The sequence below is a fragment of the Danio rerio genome, chromosome 18 (assembly GCF_049306965.1).
Source record: "Danio rerio strain Tuebingen ecotype United States chromosome 18, GRCz12tu, whole genome shotgun sequence".
NCBI lineage: Eukaryota > Metazoa > Chordata > Actinopteri > Cypriniformes > Danionidae > Danio > Danio rerio.
The window spans coordinates 16944089-16968391 of record NC_133193.1 but is presented as its reverse complement, the minus strand read 5'-3'; the positions used below and the strand labels follow the sequence as shown (position 1 = coordinate 16968391).

The following is a 24303-nucleotide window of genomic DNA, read 5'->3' as shown; positions in this document are numbered from 1 at the left end:
AAGTTTTTGTTAAAGTTACAAACAGTATGTCTGAATGCTTTTAAAACCCTCACACAGTCAGGCCTCAAAAAACACTTGCAAAATTATAAATTATAATCCAGACTCACCATTGCGTTTACTCGTGACTGTGAACAATCACATTGAGATGTCGATGCTGAAACGATTGTGAAGCCCTATTGTGTGTCAGAATTATTAGCCCCACTTTGATTTTTTAATTATTTTTTTTACTTTCCAAATGATGTTTAAATTTATACAGTATGTCTGGTAACATTTTTTCTTCTGAAGAAAGTCTTATTTGTCTTTTTTTAGCTAGAATAAAAGCAGTTTTTAATTTAAAAAAAAAACATTTAAGGACAAAATTATTAGCCTCTTTAAGCTATATTTTTGTTCGATAGTTTACAGAACAAACCATCATTATACAATGACTTGCCTAATTACCCTAACCTGCCTAGTTAACCTAAATAACCTATTTAAGCATTTAAATGTCACTTTAAGCTGTATAGAAGTGTCTTAAAAATATCTAGTAAATTATTATTTACTGTCATCCTGACAAAGATAAAATAATTCAGTTATTAGAAATGAGTTATTAAAACTATTATGCTTAGAAATGTTAAATCTTCTCTTCATTAAACAGAAATTGAAGAATAAAATTTACAGGAGGGCTAATAATTCTGACTTCAACTGCATGTATATATGTTTGTTCATTAGTAACAGGATACATAATATGTTCTTTGTGCTTTTTTGACCTCATTGGTCAAAACTGGATGTTATGCAAATAAAGTGGTCCACTCATCATTTTTACAAGAAGCCAGTGCCTGTATGTTAAATTGATTCCTGGTTGTCTGATTGAACCAGTTGATGAGCATGAAAGAAAGGGAGATGCAGGTTGTCGCAGTGGTGAAGTAGGTTGTCTGTAAAGTTCCTCATTGTTGCAAGTGAACTTCCTGTATATTTCTAAGAACCAGGTGTAAAATAGGTTTCTGGGTTTTAAAATGACACCTTTTTTTTTTTTTTCTTGTGACGAACTTTAAAAAAAATGTCCTGTTTATTATTTAAGTCGTCATTCAGACAAAAAGTATCACTCTGAATTCACACAAAACTCCTTTGACTGCTTGTGCGCCAATTACAGATGGTCTGATTCTTTCCATGTCTGTTATGAAATCTACTCCACTGTGGCCTGGTTCTGATATGTGGCACGTTGCTTCTTTTTCGGCTTGTTCAGCACGTTTCTGTTTGTCATTTACTGAATAGTGTGTGTGTGTGTGTCTGATGACAGGAGATGTGCTGGAGGAGGAGCCTCAGGGTCTCTCTGCGTCTTTGTCTGGTTTGATGACCCCCACATCAGCCTCAAGCCTCATGGAGCTGCCCAGGAAGAGGAAAGGCAGCATGGACAACCTGTCAGTACAGTCAGATGTCTGTCTGTCTATCTATCTATCTGTCTGTCTGTCTATCTATCTGTCTGTCTGTCTGTCTAATCCATTTTAATCTACCTATCTGTCTCTGTCTATCTAATCGTTTTATTCTATCTATCTATCTATCTATCTATCTATCTATCTATCTATCTATCTATCTATCTATCTATCTATCTATCTATCTATCTATCTATCTGTCGTTCTATTGTGTTCTATCTATCATTCTATCTATCGTTCTATTTATCGTTCTGTCTGTGTATCCTGTCTGTCTATCCTTCATCCACAATCTATCTATCCAAATACCCATCTATCCGTCCATCTGTCCGTCTGTCTGTCTGTCTATCTTATCCCTTCCCATCCATCCATTCATCCATTGTTCTGTCTGTCTGTCTGTCAGTTGGCCTGTCTGTCTGTTACTCTTATCCTTCATCCAGCATCTGTTCATCCATCTATCGATATAACCACGCATATCCATCCATCTATATATCCATCCATCCGTCAATCCATATATCTGTCTGTCTGTCTGTTTATTGATCTGTATACAGTTAAAGTCAAAATTATCAGCTGTCATGAATTATTACCCCCTATATATTTTTAACCCAATTTCTGTTTAACGGAGATGGTTTTCCCCACACATTTCTAAATGTAATAGTTTTAATGACTGATTTCTTTTATCTTTGCCACGATGACAATACATAAAATTTTATGACAAATTTTTCAAGACACTAGTAGTCATCTTAAAGTGCAATTTTAATGCTTAACTAGGTTAATTAGGCAAGTCAATGTTCACTTTTTAGGTTAAAGTTAGGTTAAAAAGGCAAGGCATTTTTGATTCGCTTCAAATGTTGATAACTGTAGAAGAGTGTGTATACATGTGTTTCTATTTGTGTCGAGTGGAGGCACTTTTTTATACTTGATTTCTCTTCTTCTCATCAAGGCAGGGCCGGATTAACGAATTGGCCATATGGGCACAGGCCAAGGGGCCCGTGCGCACTTGGGGGCTCCTGTGAGGGCGAGGGAAAAATGACTTTTTCAGAGTGTCTTTTTATTAGGCTAATTGCAAATAGCGCACCTAGTTGGAATAGGCTGTTCAGGGTTTACGCCTGTCGGTGCCTGATTGACATAGACAACATGACCTCGTAAAACGCACAGCAACATCTTTTGACGCGATTGATCAACCCGTTTCGAATCCACCATCAGCTGAACTTGTGCTACTTTTTTGTCTCCCCTTAACATATTAGATTGGAAATATATTTATTTTTAACAGTAAGAAAACATTTTTAATAAATAATGCAAGTGTGCATTAAAGTCACATGTGCCTCGTGGGTATTTAATAATGTTTAGCCTTAATAAAGGTGCCTCCCTCTCTGTAAAAACTATTTTGCTCAGACAACTGTATTTCCTCTGAGCAAAAAAAATTCCTATCACATTAATATTATTATTATATTTAAATTGTCTTCTTTAACTAAACAGAATGCTGTAATTGGTCAAGCGCGGAAACGTCAGTTTTGAAATAACCCGCACTTAACTGAGCGGACTGTAGTGTAATATTAGTATTTTGTCATAGATAAAAAATTAGTGAACAAGTGGATTTAGCAAACGCGAGAGAAAGAGGAGATGAGGCATCCTTATTGAGGCATTTTCCAAACACACCTTCTTCAAACAGACCCATGATCAGGAAAATGCGGGTATAGAGGACGACGTTTTGGTAAAGTTAAATGAGTAAGGTAGCATTAACCAGGCAGAGAGAGAGAGAGAGAGACTGGAGAGAGAGAGAGAGAGAGAGAGAGAGAGAGAGAGAGAGAGAGAGAGAGAGAGAGAGACGGGAGATAAGAGGTATAGTGTGTGCATTTCGGATACTTTAGGTTTATAATCAAGTTGTTCTATGCTGTTTGCCTATAGTCTTCATCACGAGGGAAAATACAGGGAGAGGAGGAGAGAGACAGTAAATCATTAACAAGTGTGTGTATTATGAAAGACTCAGATTCATAGAACTAGATTGGAGAGGCATTGTGTGTTATGTGCCATGCCAATAATATGCTTTATGCGTTTGTAAAAGCAATGCATTAAAATACCCATTAAAAATTCTATAATATATATATATATATATATATATATATATATATATATATATATATATATATATATATATATATATATATATATATATATATATATATATATATATTAGTACTAATATAATAATATAGTATTAGTACTATATTATATATATAGTACTGTTTTAGTGAACTTGAACAAGTATACTAAAAAACATTAATTTTCACTAGTTTTATTAGTATTTTTATTCAATGCTTTGAAAAATAAGTTAAATCTTTGTAGACTATAAATACATATGTACTATATATTATTTATTTAAATATGTGGGCAACAAATTATAGGTTCATTCTATTTAAAAATTATTATATTATTCTTATTTTATTAGTTTAACTATAGGGATGCGGCCAGGTAGGGGGCCTTACAAGACAATGTGCCCAGGGGCCCCTGAGTTCTTAATCTGGGCCTGCATCAAGGCATCATTTATTTAATTGAAAATGCAATGAAATAAGTAATATTATGGGGGGGAAATTTTTATTTAAACTAATAATTTTCTTGGTGAAATGAAGCACAACTTATTCCAGTGTTTTGTAATTGGATTTTTAGCATCATAAGCTAAAGCTCATAAAGCTCAAGAAATGTTTCTGATTATTATCAATGTTGAAAAAAATGTTCTTCATATTTCTCTTAAAATCTTGATGTTACCATTTACCAGATTCCTTTAAAAACTGCATAGTGAACAAAAGTGATCATAAAGAGTTTCAGTTTTTCTTTATTGTTCTGCTGATGAAAGAATCTTGTAAGGGAAATGTATATGCATTTCCACAAACATATAAAGGAGGTAAAACGAATAATAAGGACCATTATTGCTGACGGAAATGAACACCATAATAATTGATCATAACAGAGACACGGTATCACATAATCATGGTATTACAATAATTCATAAAGGAAAATGTCACTCTAAAGACTGGAGTTATAATGTCTTTAAATTACAGAAATAAATTGCATTGTTATTATATAAGTTTTCACCATGTTTTAGATCAAATACATACAGCCTGAGTACATAAAATTACTTATGTATAGTATTATAATATATTAAAAATTACTGTATTTTATCTGTATTTGTTTATTTTTCTTGTTTAATTTGAACTTGATGTATGTAATTTGTTAATGAGTATTAGCTGTTCAAAAACATCTGGAGCCTTGTGACATTAATACATAATGATTAAATGGGTCAATAATCTTTTTCTGATTGGCTGCATTTAAATCTATGGTAAAATCTATTGTCATAAACAACTGATCTCCTGTTTGGAAAGACATTGACATTATCTGATTGCTGTATCAATGCACTTTTTTGGCACCTTTATTAAAATAATATTTCTTTCCAACATCGATGCTTATATACACTTCAGACCAGCATACGGCTCAGTCAGGAGAGCTTTTATGTGGGTGTATAACACATTATTGTTAGATATTAGGATTTTGTTGCTGATTTGTGATTAATATCCTCTTGTTTGGCCTGTTTTGTGCGTTGGAATGGGAAGTGCGTGGTCTGTGTGTGATGTCCAGCATTTCATGACTCACTTTAATCATTTCACCACTTTGTTTTGCAGGGAAATGAAATCTGCATCAAATCTAGATGAGGATATGGAGGACGATGCGGGAAGGTGCTGCATCCATTACTGAAACTCAGCATGGCTCATCTTAATTTTGTTTTCTCAGTCGTTTTTAAAATGTTAATGTGTTTTTTATTATTCTATTGCCTAGATCGGAAGATGACCAGCACTTAAAAATTAAGTGCATCAGGTACTTGTTACTAAGAATTTTTAATTTATTATTATTATTATTATTATTATTATTATTATTATTGATTTAATTTTAATTTAATTTATTTATTTTCAAACAAATATTATACATAAAATATCATATAAAAAAAAATACAATTCAACTCGAAAATGGAGTGGGATGAAGCACAAGCTTATTATTTTCCCACCACATTACCACATGAATCATACGTCCATTACATACACTTATTTCCTGTTTTACTTATCTCTCCTTTTTCATGAGACATATTTTATCCTTTTGGCATCTTTGACAAATTATATGTTTGATTCCATGTGTACCTTTACATTTTGTAACATAGACCCACAGAAAAAAAACATAGTACTGCAAATAGCCATTCATTAAAATTCATCATGCCTTTCTTATTTGATCCTTTTTCAATCACCTTCATCATTATACTCCTTTAAAAAAAAAAAAAAAAAAAAAATATATATATATATATATATATATATATATATATATATATATATATATATATATATATATATATATATATATATATATATATATATATTTATACAACTTTTTAAATTGATTATTATCCTGATATTGTTTAGGAGTATGTTCTAGACTGTTCCATCGTTCCACAACACACAGACAGACATACACAAACTTTTTAAAGTTGTCCTTGTTTTCAACCTTCTAAAACTTTGTTTGTATGTCAGATTATACCCCTCTTATCTTTCTTCAAAAATCTTTTGTATGCATTTTGGAAGTAAATTATTATTATATTATAAATTGTGCTGTTTTAAATTTAACCAAATCATTAAACTTAAGTATCGTCAATTTAAAAAGTAAAGAATTTGTATGCTCCAAATACCAATATAAATATAAATCATAATAATAATATTTAATTTATATCCCTTCATTAATTCATCCATTACTTCATTCGTTCCATGTTTTATTTAACATCGAATATAATAAATTATCTACTTATTTTTTTGTTGCCTTTTAAGATTGTTATTTTTGCTGTTGTTAATATATTTTTAATTGTTTTGTTATTATTACTATTATTATTATTATTATTTATTATTATTGGTTATTTAAACTAATAAACAACTAATATTTGGTTTAAAATCTCTTTTATTGTTATCATTTATATATTTATCTATTTTTAGTCATACATTTATTGTCCCTTAAGTTGCATGTCATTTGTAATAAAGGATTTAATAATTACTTATTTCATTAATTATTATAATTATTATGATTATAATTATTATGCCCGCTTTGTTTGTGACACCATTTATTTATATTCCCCCTTCATCTCATGTCGTAACTTAAACACTAAAGTTGTTTATTGTGTAGTTTATTTTATTTAATCTCAGTAGGAGTTCAGTGGTCATAATGTGATCCTAATGTCATAATATGATCTTCTAGGGAACCTCACAGTCAGATTGAAAAGCGAAGGCGAGATAAGATGAATAATTTGATTGACGAGTTGGCAGCGATGATTCCCACCTGTAACCCAATGTCCCGTAAACTCGACAAACTCACTGTGCTACGAATGGCTGTCCAGCACCTCAAATCACTCAAAGGTACCTGTAGTGCACACCTGCTCAATATACTGGTAACAATAATTGATTCTTAGAACAGCATGCGCTAAGACTAATATGCAGCTTGAAAATATGTTGTTTGTTTTTGAATGCCTTATTAAAGCTTATCAAGGCTGAGTGTTTATGAATGTATGTGGTGTGATGAAGTCTCTGCTTTTCAGGAGCAACCAGCTCTTTTGCAGAAGCCAATTACAAACCTGCATTCCTACCAGATGATGAACTCAAGCACCTCGTCCTGAGGGTAAATTCTGCACTTTTACTGAGCTGTGCCCTACAGCTGTTTCTAATATACAGTCTTGGGCAAAAGAAATAAGAGAGCTCTTGAAAATTCTCTTTGTATTTAGTGAATTCAGTAGCTGTGGGTTTGAGTAAAATGAGAATAATAATTGTTTTATTCAGTATCTGATTACATTTCTTCCAAGTTTTTTTTTTTTTATTATTGTGGCAAATTACAATTGGTCAAAATTAAGGTCTTTACACATCGAAGTCCGAAATTTTCACATGCATTTTTTGTCATAGACATGCAAAAAATTCGTCACAAACAAACTTTGCACACTGAGTCCAATGCAAAATAATCCGTTATAAAAAAAAACGCAAAAAAATTCAGAGTTGTCCTCCTCTCTCTTCTCCAAAGTAGATAAAAGAAGGATGAATAGACTGCATATTGTGTTCATCCGTTACTGAAGAGTAACAGAAGGAGAGTTCAGCTCATTATCAAAGAGTTGCACTGGATTATCCCCAAATACAAACTTTTATTTCAGGATATCTGTGAAATTTTGATACATTGCTTGTGGTACTTCACACATTCACACATGTAAACAAATTCTCAATAGAGACTGGCAGTACCTACGGACAGGGGCGTAACGGACATTTAAAAAGTGAGGGGGACAGCTGAATGAGATCTAACATTTTATGTTCATTTTATTGTTAATCACCTGTTTCCAAAGGGTTTGTCTCTAAAAGTGAGACAGAGTGAGACTCACCTGGTTTGCAACGCCACTTGCCTACAGACATTATAATAGATGGCGGCAGCATTGACATGTCGAAGCAACAGAACAAAAGCGGACCATGCTTTTTATTATAATGTGTATAATTTGTTGCGTTAGGAGAAGCTGTGTGAATCTTTTCTTGATTTAAGAAATGACTTGCATCTCAGAAGACAGTATGCCGACACATAAAGAGCACGGAGCACAGATGCTCTTGACAATTCTGGAGGTAATTGATAATATAATAACAGTAATACTGAGATAGTTAAAGCATTTTTTGTCACAGCCATGTCACCCTGCAGCCCAAGACCGGTTACTCACTGAAGCTAAGCAGGGCTGAGCCTGGTCAGTACCTGGATGGGAGACCACTAGGGAACTCTAGGTTGCTGTTGGAAGTGGTGTTAGTGAGGCCAGCAGGGGGTGCTCAACCTGTGGTGTGTGTGAGTCCTAATGCCTCAGTAAAAGTGAAGGGGACACTACACTGTCAGTGGGCGCCGTCTTTCGGATGAGACGTTAAACTGAGGTCCTGACTCTCTGTGGTCATTAAAAATCCCATGGTACTTCTCGTAAAACAGCAGGGGTGTAACCCCGGTGTCCTGGCCAAAGTCCCTCTATCGGCCCTTACGATCATAGCCTCCCAATCATCCCCTTCCACCGAATTGGCTCTATCACTGTCTCTCCACTCCACCAATAGCTGGTGTGTGGTGAGCGCACTGGCGCCGTTGTCCTGTGGCTGCCGTCGCATCATCCAAGTGGATGCTGCACACTGGTGGTGGTGTGGAGAGACTCCCCCTCATGATTGTAAAGCGCTTTGGGTGTATGGCCATACACAATAATTTTTAATGTGCATACTGGAATTTGTTTGATAAAAGTGTTTCCATCCTAGTTTATGCACAAAAGTTTATCCTACTCCGTTATGTGCATATGTTATGCACTGCGTTTGTCAAAGTTGTCTCTAGCTTATATGACGCCATTCTGTATTTAGCTTTTTGCTTGTACAATGGCATTTTCGGGTGCGAAAAACGACAAAATAATTTTTAATGTGCAAAATTAACATATGAAAATTTCGGATTGAGTATGCAATAACCTTTAGTCAGAATTTTTATTTATTAATTTTTTTCCCCAAAAGAGTAGGTTTTCTTTCCTTTAACTTTTTTTCTTATTTTCTGTTAGATGTATATAGTTGCAACAGGGTTATTGGTGTAGGAGGGGAGGGTTACTTTAAAGAAAATGGAAAAAATTGTATTAAGTTTAGTTTCTGAAATGTCTGTTTAATAACACTTTGGAGGAAGAGATTTTTAAATATTTTTTCAGTTGAAATTGGTGTAATAAACCAGATTTTGGTTTATTACACATTACGACTAAAAACTCAACTATTTAGTCTCCACTTCCTAATCTGCAATTGCCTCTCTGGATATACCGCTAACTGTACTCAAAAAAAAAAATTACTAATACTTTCCTTCTTAGACTTTACAGACCTGAAACTTGCTTTATAGTTGAACTTCTTTATAGTTGTGTAAATTGCTTCCTTGTCCTCATTTGTAAGTCGCTTTGGATAAAAGCGTCTGCTAAATGACTAAATGTAAATGTTTTTCAAATCCTGATTCCTTATCTTTTTTTTGTGGTAAAACACTGCTTTTAAAAAAAGTGCAATAACATGTCTGAAAACATGGCATATAGTTTTGTTATTTTGACCAGTTGTCGTTTAATAATGTTTTAAATGTTTTGCTTAAATACGTAACTAAATGTTAAATCCAGAAAATTTCCAACAGTGTAAATGCACACGGATTAATTTCAGCCAGCCAGCCTTGGTGCTTCAGATGTATTGGTATCCAATACAAAATTGCTGCGTTTAAAATCAGATTTTGTTTTAAAAACAGTGATCTTCACTGCCTTGTTGAGATACGATATAAAGTGGGTATCAGACCAAACAAGAAGCACTGCATTAAATTCTATTTTTCTGTGCCATGTTTTTAAAATATGAAAATTAATTGTACCTCACTATTTTCAATGGAGTTTCTGCGTTAGCCTCCTGCTGATGGCACCTGCGTTTAAACGGTCTGTCGTCTCTTTTTACTCTTTAACAACCAAATGGATGCTCAAGTCTATTTAACTGATTATGTTTGAATTGCATTACAACATTTATGCTGTAAAAGGAACCTTATGAAATTGAAAATAGTCAAACTTTTCACCGGAAGTTCATCATTGGCTGAAAAACACAAGTTGTGCATATAGCCCATTATTGATTATTGGAAGGTTTTTTAAAGCTGTAAGTGAAGAATTATCACAGTAAATTATTGCTGATGTTTGTGGAAGAGCCTCTGAAAATAGCTTTTGTTTAAGCAGCACATTTGAACTGTTTGTGACTGAAATGACAAGCCTAAATGATTTCTCTCTTTCTGTCTTGCATCCAGGCAGCGGATGGATTTCTCTTTGTGGTTGGCTGTGATCGTGGAAAAATAGTCTTTGTCTCAGAATCGGTTTCAAAAACTCTGAACTACAGTCGGGTAGGACAATTTGACTATAAGGACTCGAAGAATGTTTTGAATTTAGTGATATTCATTATAAACGGACGCATCTTAAATGATTTTTTCATTGATATTTTAAAGGGCCATGAAACCCCCTCGTTTCAGCAGGGTGTTTTCACACCTCCACTTTGGAAAAAGTCAGAAAAGTGGGCGTGTCCAGCTCTGTTTAGGGGGGAGTGTCGGAGGAACTAAAGTGGGATGGTGTGGGAGTGTCTATTTGTGCACGCGCGGGTTTCAGAGTCAAAATACACACCCACAGCGGACAATGTGAATGTGTTTACATGGACATCTGTAGTCGAATTATTTGCCAAATTATTAAAAGTTGGACTTTAACAGCAGTTTGGCTCTTTCATTTAGGGAATTCATTCATGCCTCTCGCGACAAACGAGATATTTGATTCAAGGAACTGCTGCAAGCGTGTATTTTTCATGCAATGTTTGATACCGCACGGCGAATGAGAGAAAAAAAAACTCCGCATTTCCCGGAAACTTAGATGCACACGGCAGGTAGCATCAGAAAGCCGCGTGTGTTATTCCGGTCACAAAATGCGGTGCTAACATTTCTGCACTCAGTGCAATAGTTAACTTAATTCGATACGAACAAACTGAATAAACAAAGAGCACTGGTCGCTCACTTACCAAATCTGTAGAGACAGGACAATCACCAGCAACTAGAGCCGCGTCTTTATGGAGAGAATACTACAAGCGAATTCAGATTTCAGCGTTTGCAGATGAGAACAGCTCTCAGGTAAACAATAATCCTCAGACACGTAAGTTATTGTTGTCGAGCGTCGCGTACACTGTTAATCCACATGTGAGACTGAGCTCTCACAGAGAGAAAATGAAAACGAAACTTAACGGCAGCAAACTATAAAAGCAACACTTCATGCTTGTTTTGCCAACACAACGTGGCGTCTTTGTGGCGTAAACACGGTGACACTAATGAATATTAATGAAGTTCCACAATAGAGCGCGCTGATTGGTTTGAACCAAGCCTTACTCATGCATTAATGTATCACACTGTAAGACGTAATAAGACTCACTCTGGCACAGACGTCCAGTCTGCACGCTGGAATACACGCTATTATGTCATGACCGTGACGCAGCTTCAAAAATTCGTTTCAAACAGGAAGTACAAATTTGCTTGAAATAACGCAAAAACAACCAATTTACACTTTTTAGTGAAATATAGTGGTCCTAATAGTGTTTTTAGCAGTGTGGGACACATATACGACTGTCAACAGCTCAAAAAATGTGTTTTGGTGTTTCGTGACCCTTTAAATCTTTCAAAGTGCCAGATTTTCAACTAAAAATCTGCATTAATGTTGTACTGAAGAAAAAAAGAGATTGACTTTGAATAAATAAACCCCAAATATTGTATATTATATGTTTTTTAGTTAATAGTATGTTTTGAGATTCAAACATAAAATAAGGTTTTTATGCATAGACATTTACCTGCTAGGGTATTCTAAAGAATTTTACAGGCTATGTGTTTGCCTGATGATTAACGATGGACCTGAAGATGACGATGTTGTTGAGAACTGTCAGCGTAATCTATTAGTCAGATCGTTGCTCATCTGAATGTTTTCTCCCCAGACGGAGTTAATTGGACAGAGTCTGTTTGATTATGTTCATCCAAAGGACATTGGGAAAGTGAAGGAACAGCTGTCCGCCTCTGAACTCTATCCGCGTGAGCGCCTCATAGACGCCAAAAGTAAACATACTTGCGCAGTAATAAACATTGCTCGCTGTGTGAATATTGTGTGCTTACATTGCTTTATGACTATGCCTGATAACATTTGAAAGCTGTGTTTTTAAGAGCCTCTTTATGCTCAGGAATGTTTATTTGTAAAAAATAAAAATAAAAAAAGCAATATTGTGCCACATTATGTCAATTTTTCTTATTTTGATGTATTTTAAAATGTATTATATTTCTGGGATGGAGATTTTTTCCTCAATGTCTTCACTCAAAAATTATTCTAATATTTTAGGAAAATCTATTGTTTTTTATTTGTTTAACTAATATGACAAGAATTTTTTTGTGGAAAACTTGATAGTAATTTACATAAGTATTTGATCATTAGGAATTTAAAACTATCATAATTTATGTGGTAAAGAATCTGCATTGTAGAATGTTTTGATCAATTTAATGCATCATTAATGAATAACTAATGTTTTAAAAAAATCTAAATGCATGTCTATATTGTAGTTTATTGTTAGTCATTGTATTAATTGCATCATTATTTAACATCCCACATTTTTCTCAAAGCTGTTTACAGCCACAATAATATGTCTAAAAAGCCGTAGAATTTTGTTTTTCAGGACATTTTTGGAACACCATCAGTATAATGATGGCAGAATATGCATTTTTCAGGGAACCATTTTCTGATACAGTGTCTCTCTGTGTTTTTAGCGGGGCTGCAGGTGCAGGCTGAGCTCCCAGTCGGATCGGCTCGGCTTTGCTCCGGAGCCCGGCGCTCGTTCTTCTGCCGAATGAAGTACAACAAAATTACTGTAAAAGAGGAAAAGGACTTCCAGGCTGGTGCATCTAAAAAGAAAGGTCAGTTGCCTATGTTTAGTAAACATCTTGGTTTTTGTGTGTGTTTGTTGTTTGTAACCCAAGATGATTTTAGTTACAAAGATGACGTTAAGTGTATCAGAAGTGTTGTTTTTAATGCAATTGAACTGATTATTGTTGCTCTGAAAGAAAACAAAAGTAGATATTAAATCAAATTTCTATTTTCTTGACTTCAGACCAGCAATGAGCGGAAAAAGAACAACTTTGTGTGTCTGTTCTTGCTGAAATCAAATATGAAGTTGTCGTTTTGTGACGTGTTGATGACGTGGCCTGCATATTTGTTCCATTACACACGTCGCCGTCTTGCTTTTTGCCACATGCAGTGGTGTGAACACAGCTTGTGGGATTTTATTCCAACAGCTGTGTCCCTACAAACTTGTTGGACAGTGACTGCACTTTGGAAAGTGTTTTGCTGTGCTGTCTGGACTTGGATAGCATTGATGTTTCTGTTTGTGGTGAGCATGGTCTTTTCCAAACTGCTCAAAGCAGTTCACTGACTAGTTGTTACCTTGTAAAGCCATGCATTAATTATGCATTGAACATGCATTATAAAATTGCTGCATATAACATGCACATCTATAACTAAGATAACAAATTTCTCGTCTTAATCAGCTAAAGCTTATTACATTTTGCTACATTTAATATTTGGCACAACACAAAAAACAAACTCATCTGTCAGGCTGTAAGTTTTTTTTGGATTAAATCAAGTAAAATTTAAAAGGCAAGGACATTTACAAGTGTATATTTCTCTTTAAAGGAATTGTTTCCCTCAAAATGTAAATATTAACTCACCCCCAGGTCATCCAAGCTGAAAATAACTTATGGTTTTGGAGAAAAATGTTCTTTCTCTATATAATGCGAGTGATTGGGACTCAATGTTAAAGAAAAAAGTGCATAAATCCATATTTAGGCAGGTTTACAGTAAAGGTGTCTCAATATGCAGGTATTGATGGTAAATGTGACATCTAAATTGTGAAATATTGATAGTGTTTAACAGAGCTGGTATGTTATATCAGTATTGAGGTTAACCACGATACCACGAAAACTATGATACACATGTCATAAAATGGCACAGAGCAAACAATGCTGTCAACTTTTACTAGACAAATACTCAAGCAAAGCTTCAAAAACAACCTTATAGCATCTTTCTATTTTATCATTTTAATTTCACTGTCAATATTATCATTCTGTTATAACAGAAACCACTTTTAGTTTAAAAATCCAAAAATGGCTATTAGGGCTGCACGATACTGGAAAAATACGCCATATGGTTGTTAAGAATTTCGATAACGATATTTCTTGCGATATAACATTTCTCTAGAAAAATGCTATTTTTATTTTCTCAGTTATCATAAATCATTTATTTATATATTGATATAAAAATAAAATAAAGAAGTTAAATTATAGTTTTATAAAGTTGCGAGTGATTGGGGGAAAAAATCATAAATCCAAATTTAGGCAGGGTTAAAGTTAAGGTGTCTCAATATGCAGGTATTGATGGTAAATGTGACATCTGAATTGTAGAATATTAATAATGTTTAACAGAACTGGTACAATTATATTTATATTGAGGTTAAAAAACTGATGCACATGTCATAAAATGGCACAAACAGCACAGTAAACAATGTTGTCAACTTTTACTAGACAAATACACAAGCACAGTTTCAAACTCAGTATCTTTCTCAGCCTTAGTATCTTTCTATTTCATCAGTTTCACTGTAAATATTTTCATTATAAGTTATTTATTTTTTACATAATTGAGCCTACAACATACAACACTTTAACAGACTATGAATAAGTGAAAACCTTAGGCAATATCCTGACTATAATTGGCTGTTATCTTTTATAATGATTTGTTTTCAGCTCTGTTCACATTTGAGCCACTCCAGACAATAACACAACAGCAACAACTAGGGAGGTGGGGATAAAGATAAATGGCCCTAAATAATTGGCCAAATATATATAAACAATGAAATGCATAAAGTAAATGTAATTTATCGCACATGTCTGTTATGTGTATACTGAATATACTATTATCGCGATAGGGATAATTTCGCAATACAGTTCTCAGCATAAACGAATATACCCTAATTTGAAAATGAATAGTTTTATCCATTTCTAATTGGATATGGGGAATATATTTTTGGTGTGTTTGAATATAACCAATTTATTAAACCTGTATATGCATTAAAACAGTATTTTGGTCACAGAACATCTTTAGAAATGGAAAGATAATACATTTAAATTCACTCAAAATATTGCAAAAAAAAAAACTTCAACATTTCAACAAAATTGTATATTGTATTTGTTTTTTGTTTCTATTTTCAAAAATGTTATTTAATATTTTTCCCTAACATAATAATGGTTCAAAATTAGTAGGCCAAATTTATAAGTTGTTTTGTTACTTTCAGTACTGACTAATCTAATGTACATACACAAAAATAATACTGTAAAGCATCCTTTAGAAAATATTAATGTATTTGTAAGGGGTGCACTCATATATGCTGTATATTGTGCAGCCCTAGTTATTATACACTCATGTTAAATCACCTTTTGAGTTGAATAATAATAAAATACAATTTCCAATAAAGTAAATTGGAACCAAGTGTATCTGCTGCTAGTATTAGTATACACTATATTAGCCTTTATATTTCAATTTTTTTTTACAAATTCCATTAAAAAATTTTTTTTAAATAAACCTATGATAGTTTTTATTACAACACCACATGTTTGCATGTTGAGTCTGATTTTAAGTGAGGGTGTAGAATGGGCAGGATGTTTGACTCAACAGAGCTTATATTGTACTTATTTGATGTTAGCTGTGAACAGACAGTGTCAGTTATCGCAATGGAAAAACACAGTGACCATAAATGTAAAGAAACAGTTGTCAGTTTTTCAAGTTGCTTGTCAGTTTTTCTACCATCAATACTGTATACTATACATTTTTGTTATTTTGTTTTGTTTATCATCATAATTTCACAAAAAAAGGACATCTTGCGTTTATCAGCACTCATGAATGTAGATGTTCCCAAAGAGTCTCTGATGTTTTCATTGGTAGTTTTCAAATGTTATTAGGTCTAGTAAGTTACCCATAATTTTAGTTTTGAGTTGAGTGAATTACTTTCATAGTGATTTATTATGGATTTTATACCATCAAAAAGAGTCTACACTTGTATTGGGAAGGAGTAAAATGTAGGATCACTTGGCTTAACCAGTCGTTCATATTGGATGGTCTTGGGGAGGGAGTCAGTATTTTCAGGTTTGACGGAACACCTCCTTCAAGAACATATGGTGCATCTGTTGACTATCAGCTCACCTGTTTTTATTGGCTGCCCCATCAGAGTCGCAGCGGTACTGCACCGTCCACTGCACGGGCTACATGCGCACCTGGCCTACGCGTCAGCTGGCCACTGAGGGGGAGGCCGAGGCGGATAAAGAGAGCTCCCACTTCAGCTGTCTGGTAGCGATGGGCCGTGTTCATCCACACACTCTCCCGCAGGCCAATGGAGAGATCAAGGTCAAACCCACTGAGTTCGTCACCCGCTATGCCATGGATGGCAAATTCACCTTCGTGGATCAACGGTTTGTTAAATAAATGTGAATTTTTGTGAATTTACAAAACTAGGCTCATTGTATATAGTTCTACAGTGCAAAAAAGTGCTGGGTTCCACATACATTTTTATTTGGACAACATGAAGGATTTAAGTTAACTTGTTCGCTTTTACACATCTAAGTGGATGGAACATAAAACTCTTAAGTTGCCCACCCCCTCCCGAAAAAACTCACAATAAATAATTTTAATAAAAAAATTTTGAGTGTTTATACTGTAGATTCCCAAAGAAGGGCCTGCAGGCCAATGTTAGCCTATTGTAACCTATAATTTGACCCACCATACCATCTGAGAGAAGAGGTAGTAAGATGGAGAGGCCTGGAGTAAATAACATTAACATAGAGATCGTCATTTCTAATTTGACGTAACTTTTTTTGTTTGTTTTAATGCTGCGCTACAAAAAAGCAAACAGTAATTAAATGATTAAATTAAATGTTGTAAATGAATCCGATTTTTTTTTTTTTTATTTTGTAAAAACTGACACTCGACGGATAAAGGACTTGCATTGGCAAGCACATCAAGGCAAAAACTGTGATTCTGTTATGATTTAGATTAATGTAATAAGTTCATTGTACTACGTAAAAATACTGTATTAGTTAATATAAAGCAATGTTCCTTAGTAATTTTAAAACATTATTAAATAAATTAGGAAATTACCCCACCAATATTTACCTTCAAGTTGTCTAAATCAAGTTTGGTTTTTGGCCCTTCAAAAGAAAAAGTTTGGGCACCCCTGGTATATAGGATATTTTACAGGGGAGTTCATTCTCACTAGAGGGCGATATGTCTTTTCTTTCTTAGTTTACCACTTGTTAAAGATGACTGAACTTTGTTTTGGAGAAACAACACTGTAAAAAATGATGTTTTGTTATGATGTTAATATGTAACAAAAAGCATTATTGTAGAATGAATTTAGTGTTTCTATTAAAAGTTCATGTTTTCTTAAGTGTTTTGTATTGTATTATGAGATGTTTACTAGCCATTTCGTTGTTTTTCATTGGTTCTTTTTTTTGTTGTAATGAACTTTGTTTATGTTTAGTGATTTATAAAATTATCTAAAAAATGTTTAAACCCCTATAAAAGTGTGAATGAGTTTGTATGGATGTTTCCCAGTGATGGGTTGCAGCTGGAAGGGCATCTGCTGTGTAAAACTTATGCTGGATAAGTTGGCGGTTCATTCCGCCGTGGCGGCCCCAGATTATTAAAGGGACTAAGCCGAAAAGAAAATGAATAAATGAAAATAAACTGAATTATACAACTAAATGAGAGGCAGATGTCTACATTTATGCAACAAACTTAATGTTACAATTCAAGTGTAAATGTTTTAATTGTTTAAACTAAATTATTTTTTAAATAATGTTAATGTTGCTTCTTTTTTTAAGTCCCCAAGAAATCAAAACTAACCCTAAGATTTTGTTAGCTCGCAGTGCCAGTTTTATGGTGAACAATTCATCTGTGCATGTCATTAAGACAAAAATTGTTTGCACTTCTAATGCACTTCCTGTTTGTTTTTCTCTATTAAATCAGATCAGATTACATGATTTTGAGGTAATGAATGTGGCAAACATTTTTAATCAAACAAATGGTAAGAAAGAGGAGTCTTAAGTTGTAATAACTCTTCTAAAATCCCTTTCCAGATCTTTATGAATGAAATGTCTAATTTGCTACATCCATTTAGGGTGCTGTAGAAAAAACAAGCCATGCCCACTGTTTCCTCATTTTTAAGTTCTGTTTCTCTAGGAACTGCCAGGAAAAAAAGGTGTATTTAAATTGGCATGTTGAACCTTGGTATTTTCTTATAATGGAATTTCCGGTCACACTTTATTTTGATAGTTGTTTTGAATATAAGTTACATTGCATGTACATGCCAACTAATTCTCATTAGATTATAAGTAGACTGTTACGTTGGGGTTATGGTTAGTGTAAGTTGACATGTACTTGCAAAGTATCTTACAGTCAGTTAAATGTCTGTTGAAAGAGCAGTATCAACAGATATTAAGCAGTCTACTAATACTCAAATGGGCCATCAAAATAAAGTGTTAACAAATTTTCTTAAATTTCTTATTACCTTGGTAAATTTCTTTAAAATGTGCTGTCCATTTGTATTGTGCACACAGAGCCACCACTATTCTGGGTTATTTACCTCAGGAGCTGCTGGGAACATCCTGCTATGAATACTTCCACCTGGACGACCTGCCGCACCTGGCCGAAAGACATAGAAAAGGTACAGAGTCTCACTATCAGGAACACTGCAGCTGTAAACAAAGTTTCCTGAAAGTGTTTTCCAAGAACCCTGGCTCCTTTCCCAGCCGTTTGTACAGAGTAGCCAAATCCCCATCATCCATCATTAGTCTTGCTTCTAAAGGACATTACAACAGCTTTCAATGGCAGAAACACGAGGCCAGAGCCTCACTGGGGTTTAAACTGGATTATGTGCCATATGCAAATAAAGGTGAATTTCAGATCACATTGAAGACTGTCATTTGACTCATTTCTTTTTTGGAAAGAGAGAAGTAGAAATGTTTTAAAAGAGTTTTTAACATTGCTTTTGGACGTTTTGTTTGAAAAAATGCAAACAATACAAATCAGTGTATAGAAAATCATTTTATTTAATATATACAGTGTTCAACATCAGAGATGGCAAAATTAAACACTTCCTTACTCAAATAGAAGTACAGATACTCATTTTTAAAGCATCTCTGGTAGAAGTTGATGTACTGACTACACCTTTGTACTCCAACTAAAAGTAAAGAAATACCGCCTAAAATATGTACTTAAGTAAAACGTATTCATAACTATACCTGTTTTAGTTTCACAGTGGTAACTACACTGCACATCATGTATAAATCTGTACAAAATAACTTAAATTTACCCTTTTAGCTGCAAACTAGCCAACCAACGAATATTGTCCAACAAAACTACTCAAAAAGTTGCCCTGTGTTTCATTACCTAGACACAAAACTTAATTTTACAGCTGTTAAGAACAACAGCTGCCATACTACATTTACCGTAGCGTAAAATAGCCTAATGTAAAACTAAAGTGGCTTTCCTTGTACATTAAAGGCAACATACTTTATTTGCACCTCTTATATTGTTACTATAATGCATTACCATTGAAGAAGCACTTAATAAATGAGATTAACAAGAAATCTTTGAGCGAGTCATTCCTAATAAGTTAATTCATTTATAAGTAAGCCGTTTTGAATGAATCTGAATGAACAATTTGGTGACAAAAATAGAGATTTGGCGCCACCCATTGGACATTTTGGTTTCAATTTAATGTAGCTTCTAATAAAAAATGTTTCATGTTATAGACCATTTTGAGGGATGTAAACAAATACAACGCTCCCAACGGTTCCTGTTTTACATGTAGAATTTCTATAGCTTCCAAGACTCCAAAAAGAGCCACATATTGATAATGTTATGATTGCTGTTTTAACATTGTTATGATTGAATTGCCTTTTGTTACAGTCATGAAATTGGTTGATAATAAGCAGGAATTGTTCATGGGCCAATGACATCACCTCATTGAAATGGTCTATACTTTGATATTTAGCATTTGGAAAAATTTGATCATTAAAATAAATATAAATTCAAGGTTAAATATGACATCTAAGTTGTACAGCATTTCAGAGACTTTATTGGGCATTGAACAAACATACCTTTAAAATACTTGGCTTAGAATACTATACTATATGCTATGCTATAGCTACTATAGAATATCATCTTATGTAATTTGATGAAGTATGTGCATGCAAATATACAAGAAGGTGCTGGAACCGTTTAAAATGCAACTGGAAAGTGCTTAAAATCCTTCAATTTGACTGTGAAAAAGAGACGTCTGTTGAAATAAGAGGTTACAGTATAGGACAGAATCAGCTCATTATTCCTCAAACCACTGAAAACTTAAATAAGTTTGATTATCCAGTGAGATGTAGGCTAATTGAAATAAATTACATGCATATTAAGCTAGTGAACATAGCTGACCCCCCTATAGTCAATGTATAATTTGCACTCTGACTACAGTGTATATAATACACTTAAAACCTGTAAATTAAAACAGTATAAATTCTGCATTAGGACATATGAACCCACATCTTTTGCAATGAAAAGATAATTGATTTCAAATTTATTCAAAATATTGGAAAAAATACAAACTACAACATTTTATAATTATTTTGTTTTTCTCTCGAATTTTGCTCTTTTGAAATGTTTTATTTCATATTTTTCGCCAACATATAAATTTGGGTGTATAAATATTGGATCGTTATCATAAGTTATTTTGTTAGATTAGCTCCAGATTTATGCACAAGAAGAATTATGCACACATATAATATTGTAAAGCTTCTATATAATTTTTTTTCTATCATTTTTTTCTATTTGAATATTACTGTTTAATAATAACAGCAATGATACAATTAAACTTTTTGTACAAAGCACACTTCCTGGATTCCTGGATTTTTAATGGTGTTTTTTTTATTATTATTATTTTATTTATTTATTTATCTTGGGGTCAATTTTGATTTCTGTTTACTTTATATGCAAAAAAAATGGATCAGTAAAAATTTAAACCCTTTGTGTTCTATTCGATAAAATTATCAGATGATATTGAAATGTCTGATTTAGTGAGAAAATGACAGGTTATGATCTATATTAATGTTATTTTCACTGCTTCTTTTACAGTGCTGAGGAGTAAAGAAAAGATTGAGACAAACTGCTATAAGTTCAAAACAAAATCTGGCTCTTTTGTCAATTTACAAAGTCAGTGGTTTAGTTTTATAAATCCCTGGACCAAAGAAGTAGAATACATAGTGTCAACCAACACGGTTGTATCGTAAGTACCATCATCTTTTTTTGTGTGTTTTGTTGTGCGCGTGTTTAGTTGTTTGTTTTTCTGAGAGTTCTGGTTTATCCTGTAGTGTCTAATTTCTGTGATTTGATTGAGTTGACCGATTATTTTATCACCTCTAATTTTTTTTACCTGACTCAGCGGTAAAAGTAATCCAGGTGGATCAGGGGATAAAGCAGAGCAGCCGAGCAGCTCCAAGGCCTCGGAAGGTGAGTGATGATGTCTACACGTGTTGTACATTCGTTTTGTTTCTAGGTGTGCATCTTTAATTTCTAGTGGATTATGAAACCATCCATTGAGGAAAAGACAAAGCACTTATTAGTCGCATGCAGCATTCATTGTGGCAGATGTTTGAATAAATGGTTACCATTCCAATCTCTTTGATAGATTTCTGTATTACGTTTAGTTGAGTTGTTTTGCATTGTTACAAATATGTTTTTTGTTTGCTAGGCTTGGCAACTTATATGTGAGCTCAGCTGAAATCTATAAAACAAGCAAAATTGCTGATATGATTATCCCATTAAACTGTTCATTTGAAGTAATTTGTTAAGCATTAGCAAATAGTTTATTAATCTGGTAAGCAGTAACTCTACATAAACAGAAGTAAGCAGTAAGCAGTTTATATTTGCAGCTACTAATGCTCTGTCCTTGACTTATAAGAACATGTCTAATGTGTGCTTATTGATTGTATTGTCATACTTTTATTATGTTTTTCATTACTTAAGTATTGCATCATTTACCTACCAGTTATTTGAGAACAATTGGTGGCTTTTAGATCTCATTCAGACTGAGTAGGTAAATGATTAACAAACAATTCATATTAGCATTTGTATATCTTATTAGTCAGGCATATAATTATAGTTACTTTGTATGTTAATAAATGCTTTATTAACTAAACTTCATCCAGTTTTGTGGCCTAAAGTGAGGTCTATTTATACTTTATAAATCCTTTCTAGATGACAATTAAAGGCTGTTATATTCGAATTAGGATAAAAAAAGAAAACAAATGACTTTGCAATCTTAACAAAGAAAATTACTGTGCAGTTCAAACTTTGCTAAATAACATTAATTGGTTGTATCATAATATAGTTAAATTAATATATTGTTTTAGTTTTATCCAGTTTTATGTTATATTTTGACGCTCTTGTTATTCGGCAAGGTTTAAACTTTACAGTAATTTTACTTTTTAGATGAGATGGCAAATATGTATTGTTCATTTGATACTGAGCCTTTTATGGTCATTTATTAGGGATTTATAAAGCATAAATAGTCCTCACTTTAGATTAGGTCACAAAACTGGATGAAGTTGAGTTAATGAAGCTTTTATATGCATACAAATGAACTATTAGTATATGCCTGAAAAATAATATAGAAATATTGATTTGAATAGTTTATTAATCATTTACTTACTCATTCTGAACGATTTAAAAAAAAGAAAACAACTACTCTTAAATACAAATGATTTGTAAATAATGTGATAATTTAGTAATGAAAAATTAATCAGTAACAAAGTACGAAAGTAGGATCATTAAGCTTATTTTAATTGTGCTTTTAAGTCAAGAATAGAGCATTTGTATCTAGAGTTATTTACTGCTTACTAACATCTATTAATGTAGAGTTAATGCTTAACAAACAATGAATTCACTATTTGCTAACTCTTAATAGATAATTCATAGTGTGTAGTTATTATAAAGTGTTACCAAATAGTTTATATAAACATTTAACTTGCATTGAATTGCATATTGGGGTGTGTTATATTTAATATCTGTTATGTCCAAACATATCTCAACAGGAAAAAAAAAAGAAATTTATAATGATTTAGAACCAGTTGAGAAAGTACATAGCCTACTAAAAAAATGAAAATCTTTAATGACAATGCTTTCATTTTGCAATAGTTTTTAATCAACATTTTAATGCAAACCAGCAAAAGATTTACCATTTTTGAAGAAAGAAAAAATCCCACCAACCTTTTGTTAATCTTTTATATTAATAAAAATGCTGCTCATCACATCACATTATTACATGACCTTAAAGTCCAATAGTAAATATTTCTGTTTTTGTTTTTCAGATGATGCCAAGAAATCCCAACAAGTTCCAATCATCCCAGGGATCTCCAGTGCATCTGGCATGATTTACGCAGGGTGCATAGGGACCCAAATCGCTAACGAGATAATGGACTTTAATAGGTAAACCGATTATTCTAGCTTCCTTTCCATTATTATATTTGGAAGGACTTGCAGTGAAATATTACAAGCCATATAAAGTAAGCACATGCTCAACATTATTATGTAGTAAGGTCATGTGTTTTTTTATATGTAATGATTCATGGAAACATTGCACAAATCAGGCTGTTTTGAAAATACATAGTTCTGCACATCCCTACTGAAAGGATTTTTGAGTTGTGACATCACACTGTTTTCTTGTGAAGGATGAACTCGTCACCATCCAGCGGCAATACCAGTCCGTTCAGTTTACTGCAGGACAAGTCTCCACTGGCCCTCGCGCAGGCCAGCAGCAATGTGAGTGTGTCTGTGTTGGTTTAAATGAGTTCTTGTGTTTTGTGATTTTATGAGTTATGTACACAATATTACTCATAATGCTTTAAGGTGCCAAATGGGGAAGCAAAAGACGTGGAGATGCCTGGCAAATCAAGCTCTGAGGAAGAAGCACGGGGCGGACCTTTCTCAACTGGGGACAATCTCATGGGTGAATGTGATGACTATATTACACTGATCATGTCTTTGTCAAAGAGTCAGTTTGAGAAGTTTGTCTAAAAGATATCTGCCCAGCCTTCCAGATAAAAGTACCAGATGTTTTTTTTTTTTTTTTCGAAGTTACATCATTGTTTGTTTGTTTTTTTAATTGTCTTCAACAAGACTAATGTTTTT

At 33.3% G+C, this 24303-nt stretch overlaps 1 protein-coding gene across 5 annotated transcripts in view; it reads left to right on the top strand.

The window, feature by feature from the left end:
* bmal2 (basic helix-loop-helix ARNT like 2) overlaps positions 1–24303 on the top strand; it is a 47663-nt gene that overhangs the window by 20671 nt on the left and 2689 nt on the right. Inside the window, exons 2-17 of one of the 5 annotated variants that reach the window (XR_012393799.1) lie at positions 1277–1397; positions 5084–5137; positions 5238–5276; positions 6690–6847; positions 7027–7106; positions 10266–10358; positions 11975–12092; positions 12792–12938; positions 13317–13411; positions 16298–16538; positions 18684–18790; positions 21250–21400; positions 21557–21624; positions 23484–23601; positions 23844–23934; positions 24022–24121. Coding sequence is in view for 3 of the 5 variants with exons in the window: in NM_131578.2 (NP_571653.2) it covers positions 1277–1397; positions 5084–5137; positions 5238–5276; positions 6690–6847; positions 7027–7106; positions 10266–10358; positions 11975–12092; positions 12792–12938; positions 16298–16538; positions 18684–18790; positions 21250–21400; positions 21557–21624; positions 23484–23601; positions 23844–23934; positions 24022–24121 (1686 nt within the window). In the remaining 2 variants the exon portion in view is untranslated. 5 annotated transcript variants of the gene reach the window in all.